The 7,248-nt window shown below is 50.2% G+C and overlaps 1 protein-coding gene across 1 annotated transcript; it reads left to right on the forward strand.

Moving 5' to 3' along the window:
- Positions 1-203: 203 nt before the first annotated feature.
- Positions 204-7,187, forward strand: LOC128850164 (olfactory receptor 14J1-like; the record flags this gene model as incomplete). Its single annotated transcript, XM_054053152.1, has 2 exons — positions 204-1,099; positions 7,172-7,187. Coding segments are annotated over exons 1-2 (912 nt in total), but the record flags the coding sequence as incomplete, so codon positions are not given.
- Between the last annotated feature and the right edge of the window lie 61 nt (positions 7,188-7,248).

A 7,248-nucleotide genomic window follows, 5' to 3' on the forward strand; every position in this document is an offset into this window, starting at 1 on the left:
AGCGGCAGAGGCTCTGCTCCTCTCGGCACATTCAGCCGGCACCAAGCAGGGCTCCAGGCACAGAGCTGAAGGAAGGGCTGGGAGAAAAGGGACAGGGTGTGTGCAGCAGGCAGAGGGGAATGAGAGATGGCTTTGATTTTGCTTGGTGAATTCTCCTCTAACTGTCTTTTCCTCCTGTGATAGTGCCTCAAGCCCAGAGGCAGATGTCCAACAGCAGCTCCATCACCCAGTTCCTCCTCCTGGCATTCGCAGACACACGGGAGCTGCAGCTCTTGCACTTCTGGCTCTTCCTGGGCATCTACCTGGCTGCTCTCCTGGGAAACGGCCTCATCATCACCACCATCGCCTGTGACCACCACCTCCACACCCCCATGTACTTCTTCCTCCTCAACCTCTCTATTCTTGACCTGGGATCCATCTCCACCACTGTCCCCAAATCCATGGCCAATTCTCTCTGGGACACCAGGGCCATCTCCTACTTAGGATGTGCTACACAGATATTTCTCTTTCTGTTTTTGATCACAGCAGAATATTTTCTTCTCACCATCATGTCCTACGACCGCTACGTTGCCATCTGCAAACCCCTGCACTACGGGACCCTCCTGGGCAGCAGAGCTTGTGTCCACATGGCAGCAGCTGCCTGGGGCGCTGCGTTTCTCAATGCTCTGCTGCACACGGCCAATACATTTTCTCTGCCCCTCTGCCAGGGCAATGCTGTGGAACAGTTCTTCTGTGAAATCCCCCACATCCTCAAGCTCTCCTGCTCACACTCCTACCTCAGGGAAGCTGGGATCAGTGTGTTTAGTTCCTGCTTAGCTTTTGGCTGTTTTGTTTTCATTGTGGTTTCCTATGTACAGATCTTCAGGGCTGTGCTGAGGATCCCCTCTGAGCAGGGACGGCACAAAGCCTTTTCCATGTGCCTCCCTCACCTGGCCGTGGTCTCCCTGTTTATCAGCACTGCAGGTTTTGCCTACCTGAAGCCTTCCTCCCTCTCCTCTCCATCTCTGGACCTGGTGGTGTCATTTCTGTACTCAGTTGTGCCTCCAGCACTGAACCCCCTCATCTACAGCCTGAGGAACCAGCAGCTCAAGGATGCAGTGTGGAAACTGATATCTGGATGGGTGCCTGAAGCAAAAAATTGCTCATCATGCTCTGCATAGCCTTTATCATGCAACTTGTGGCAGACTCAGTCTGGCTTCTGTGTATTTAAACAAAATAAAAAATATTCAGCAACATCTCTTTCCTGATATCTTTCCTTCAAGACTTTCTGGAGCTGCAGGGACAGTTCCTGTGGGTATGGGTGGAGAGGAAAAGAGTCCCAGCACGGCAGCACTGCCAGGCACCAGCGCTTGATGTTCCAGAGCTGTTCTCTCTCCACTTCCACACTCTGCTCCTCACCCCTTGTCTTGCTGTAAGGTCTGAGGGCTCTGAGCTTGGTCACAGCGGTGCTGCGTGGCAGTGCTGTGCCCGCAGGCAGGGACAGGCAGAGGGCACTTGTGGGACAGAGATGTGTCCACAACAGCCTTTCCATACAGAGAGGGGATCTCCTCAGAGCCATGCTTAGGGCTTCTATATTTCCTTTGAAGAACGTGCCCATGAAAGAGGTCTGTAGATGAAAACACGAGTGCAGAGATACACAGCGTGGGTGTGTGGGGTTGGGGCAAATAGCACTGGCCTCACCCAACCAGGTCTCTTCCATGGGTAGAGCAGGGTCTGCTCTGTGCCTGTGTGCGTTGGACACTCTGGGAAATCTGCCCGAGGGTAATCGTCGTGGAGCAGCCCCTCACAACCACCATTCCCAGCACTGGCCTGTCACCCCAGACTGGAGATATTCTTTGTCTCTCCATGGAAGGACACAGAACGAATAGGTCAGAGTCCATGTTCACACTGTACAGTTGAGATGTGAGTGTGAACATCATTGTGTATGAGGTGAGATGAACTCATGCAAACACAATCAGCCCTTCCTTGGGTTCCATGAAGGTCTGAGGGACAGAAAGTGTCTCAAGGTCACTTCATGTTGAAAGCAGCATCCCGAGAGTAAGTGCCTGAAGGCAGCACTGGGATGTGCTTCCTTGAACTGAGATCCCTGTGTCCATTCCTCATGACATGAGGCATCTCAGACAAATAAAGAGTGGTGGGATACAGCACAGGTCTGAGGTGCATCTGATTCTCTGGGAGTCCAGAGAAACTCTGTCACTCTTGCCTTTATGTGTAAAAGGGAAAACTCAGTGAACATCCTTGGGTGCATAAGGACTCCATGAGGCCACCTCAGATGTGGACTCCTGACAGAACCCTGACATTTCTGTGTGCGACTCCAGGAACAAACCCCACCGGCCCAGGGAGATCCATCTCAGCTGCCTTGGACAGGCTCAGTGCAAGCGTTCCTGTCTGCTACGTCACCCTTGCCCATGAGTCTGGACTGTGCTCTCAGAGGTGTTAGAGCAATCAGAGAGCTTCTGGGATCCTTGGAAAAGGCCGATGTCAAACCCATCTTCAGAAAAAGCAGCAACAAGAATTGGGAGAATTACAGGCAGATCAGTCTACCCTCTGCCCTGTGAAAGGAGATGGCACATGTCCTGCAGCCATTTCCAGGCCCTTGAAGGACAAGAAAGCTGTTGCTGATACAAAATAGGCAGGGAAAGGGCATGTTGTGGACATGGAATATTGTAAGGCCTTAGACATGGCCTTATGTGGTGTCCTTACAGACAGAGTCGAGGTGTCTGGGCTGAAGAAGTGGACGCTGTGTGGGAAGTTGGCTGAAGGACCAAGCCCAAATGTCATCAGTGGTACCAAGTCTCCATGCAGCCAGTTATTTGTGCCATCCCCCAGTGACCAGCACTCAGTCAGCACTGTCAAGTGTCTTCATTACCACCCTGTATGATGTGATGGAGCACACTTTCAGCTGCTTTGTGGATGATGCAAAGCTGGGTGGAGGCCTTGACCACCTTCATCTGGTTCAGCCTGCCTTGATCAGGGGAGTGAGAGAAGAGGATGCTCAGAGCTCTCTTCAAACTCAACTCTTCTGTGCTTGAATGCAGTGTCTTTGTTCCTCTTAAAAAAATAGCTGGGCATAAGGATCACTTTTTTTCTGCCTCGTCTTTAAAAACGACCCTAGGCAGATGACAGGGAATGATCTCATTTCTCCAAGCTGGAGGATGTGTTCCATTGAAGAATTCTGGCATTTCAGCCTGGATCTTTAGACCTGGGGCTGGAAAGACATTCAGCTCTCTTCTGTCCTTGACATGTCTCTGCTCTAAGTAAAGCCTTTGCACACACGGGGTTTTGGGCACTTGGTCTCATGTTTCCCGATGGCAGGGATGAGCTTGCCTGGTGCCACAGCTGCAGGGCTTCAGCCCCCATGGGCAGCAATGCCCTCAGCCAGGAGGACAGGCAGGAGGAGCTGGAGCCGTTCCTGTGGGACACAGAGCTGTGCCATGGTCACAGTCCTCAGGACAGATGGTCTACACGGAGAGCATCTTCCAAGCTTAGTAAGGGTCCAGACTTTGAGTCAGTCTCAACTTGAAAGGCAGTTGAAGGGCCCCATGATGAGTGTTTGCTGTTTCAGGAACAGTTAAAGAAGAAACAGCATTTCATGTGCTTTTCAGAAATGGCCAATGGATGAGCAAGGAAACTAGAGGCTGAATCCCAGACCTTGTCCACTCAGATCCCATTTGTGGATGTCAGAAAGAGAAGGGGACTGGATTTTCCTTGCTCACGTTATGTCTCACCATCCTTTTATGACCCAATACTACTATGATCCAACTCTTCAATGACCGAGCTCTTCTGTGACCCAGCTCTCCTCTGATTCCCCCATGACCCAACTCCTATACGAGCCACCTCTTCTCTGATTCAACCCATCTATGACCGGATGACCCCTTGTATGACCTGACGTTTACATGACCCTTCTGTGACTCTTTTATGACCCAACTCTTCTATGACCCTTACCTCACCTGAATCTTCTATAAACCTTCTATGATTGAACTCTTCTGTAAACAACTCTTCTATAACCTGACATTGTGTATACCTTCCATGACTGAACTCCTCTATGACCTGCCTCTTCTATCAACCCACTCTTCCATGACTCTTCTATGACCCGAATCCTCTATGATCTGTGCCTTCTATGACCCAACTCTCCTAAAACCTGAGCCTTCTGTGAACCAAGCCTTCTCTGACCCAACTCTTCTCTGATGCTTCTATGGCTTTCTATGACCTGACTTCCATGACTTGACTCCTCCATGACCCGCATAAACTATAACTGAACTCTTATATGAACTTTGTATGACTGAACTCTTCTATTACTGCTGTGTGAATCGACTCTTCCATGACCCACCTCTCATATGACCAGGCCCTCTATGACTCCAGCCCTCTATGACCCAATCTTTCTCTGACCTTCTTTGACCTGACTATTCTCTGACTCTTCTGTAGTGTGACTTTCTATGACCCAAGACTTCTATGTTTCTCCTGTGACCTGACTCTACTGTGACACAAATCATCTATGCTGCAACTCTTCAATGATCAGACACAGCTATGACCAGACTCTTGTAGGACCCAACTCCTCTGCAACCCAACCCTTCCATGACCCAACTGGTCTATGAACAAAACCCTGCTATTAACTGACCCTTCTATGACCAGACCCTCTGTGATCTGACTCTTGTGTGAGTCCTTTATGACCTGACTATTGTATGAGACGCTTCTTCCATGGCCCAACTCTTCTGTGACTGAAGCCTTCTATGACCTGACACCTCTATGACATGACATTTCGATGACTCAACTCTTCTGTGAACCAACTCTCTAAAACCAAAGCCTTCTTTCAAGCAAGCTTTCTATGACCCAACTCTACTCTGAACCTTCTATGGCTTTCTATGACCCAGGTCCTCTCTGGTCCAAATATTCTATGACCAAACCCTTCTATGACCAACCGTTACATGACCGGACACACATGTTCCCTGACTTTTTCATGGCCTCACTTTTTTATAATACTATGGTCCAATTATTTTATGATCCCTCAGGACCTGATTCTTCTATGATTCTTCTATGACTCATCTATGACCTGACCCTTCTCTGAACTCATCCTTCTATGAGCGTTCTCTGATCAAACTCTTCTAAAATTCAACAAAATCAGCTTCTGTGACTTGACTCTTCTTAGCACCACTTTGTGACCTGAACCCTCCACAACTTGAGACTTCTATGACCCAACATTGCTATGAGAATTGTATGATCAAACACTTCTATGAACCTTCTAAAATGGAACTCCTCTATCACCCTTCTATGACGGGACTCTTCTCTGACCTGACTTCTCACATCAATGTTTTCTGTCACTCTTCTATGACCGAGCACTTTATGACCCTGCCCATCTATGACCCAACCCTTGTACAACTCCATGGAGCTGTGTGAGAGCCTTGATGTCTCACAGAACTCTGTAGTCCTGAGTTTAGAACCAAATGGAACAACTGCGCCCAGTTTGATTCAGGCAAGTGGGAATGTTCATGGCACTGGTGTCATTGTGGTCAAAGCCAGATCTGCCTGCCCAGTGACTGGGGGTCAGGGCTTGGCCTTTCTGCTTCTCCAAGCAAACCCAGGCTTTCCTCAGCATCACAGCTGCCTGCACAGTGCCTTTGCCTGCTGCAATCATGGCCTCCAATTATGAGACCTAACGAGTCCCTGGGGAGGCTTTGTCAGGAACAATCCTCACTGAGACCGATTAATACTTCAAGGTACTCTGAGTTCTGCTTTTGACTCCAGAAAACCTCCAGACAAAATGGCAGAGAGCCGTAAAGAAACCTCTCTCCTTCTCCTTCATGTTGGAGACTGTAGAGCAGTTTTAACTGTAAAATTAGAACCCTAGGGCTGCCCACACCATCCCCATGGCCCCCTGCTACAGAGAATCATAGAATCATAGATTCAGCAGGTTGGAAAGGACCTACGGGATCATCGAGTCCAACCATTCCTAACACTCCCTAATGCATGCCCCTCAGCACTTCATCCACCCGTTCCTTAAACACCTCCAGGGAAGGTGACTCGACCACCTCCCTGGGCTGCCTCTGCCAGTGCCCGAAGATTCTTGCCATGAAAAATTTTTTTCTGATATCCAGCCTGAACCTCCTCTTACAGAGCTTGAGGCCATTCCCTCTTGTCCTGTCCCCTGTCACTTGGGAGAAGAGGCCAGCTCCCTCCTCTCCACAACCTCCTTTCAGGTAGTTGTAGAGAGTAATAAGGTCTCCCCTCAGCCTCCTCTTCTCCAGGCTAAACAACCCCAGCTCTCTCAGCCGCTCCTCGTAAGACTTCTTCTCCAGCCCCCTCACCAGCTTTGTTGCTCTTCTCTGGACACGCTCCAGAGCCTCAACATCCTTCTTGTGGTGAGGGGCCCAGAACGGAACACAGTATTCGAGGTGCGGTGTCATCAGTGCCGAGTACAGAGGGAGAATGACCTCCCTGGACCTGCTGGTCACACCGTTTCTGATACAAGCCAAGGTGCCATTGGCCTTCTTGGCCACCTGGGCACACTGCTGGCTCATGTTCAGTCGGCTGTCAACCAGCACCCCCAGGTCCTTCTCCTCCGTGCAGCTCTCCAGCCATTCTTCCCCCAGTCTGTAGCGCTGCATAGGGTTGTTGTGCCCCAAGTGCAGGACCCGGCATTTGGCCTTGTTAAACCTCATCCCATTGGTCTCAGCCCAGCAGTCCAGCCTGTTCAGATCCCTTTGCAGAGCCTCCCTACCCTCCAGCAGATCCACACTTCCTCCCAGCTTAGTGTCATCTGCAAACTTGCTGAGGGTGCACTCAATGCCTTCATCCAGGTCATTGATAAAGACATTGAACAGAGCTGGACCCAGTACTGAGCCCTGAGGAACCCCACTTGTGACTGGCCTCCAGCTGGAGTTAACTCCATTGACCACCACTCTCTGGGCCCGGCCATCCAACCAGTTTTCAACCCAGGAGAGTGTGCGCCTGTCCAGGCCAGAGGCTGACAGTTTCTGAAGCAGAATGCTGTGAGAAACTGTGTCAAAGGCTTTACTGAAGTCCAAGAAGACTCCATCCACAGCCTTTCCCCCATCCAGTAGTCGAGTGATTTTGTCATAGAAGGTGATCAGGTCAGTTTGGCAAGATCTGCCTTTCGTAAACCCATGTTGACTGGGCCTGATCACCCGGTTCTCTTGCATGTGCTTCATGATAGCACTCAAGATTACCTGTTCCATGACTTTCCCCGGCACTGAGGTGAGACTGACAGGCCTGGAGTTCCCCGGATCCTCT

The sequence above is a fragment of the Cuculus canorus genome, chromosome 39 (assembly GCF_017976375.1).
Source record: "Cuculus canorus isolate bCucCan1 chromosome 39, bCucCan1.pri, whole genome shotgun sequence".
NCBI classification, from domain to species: domain Eukaryota; kingdom Metazoa; phylum Chordata; class Aves; order Cuculiformes; family Cuculidae; genus Cuculus; species Cuculus canorus.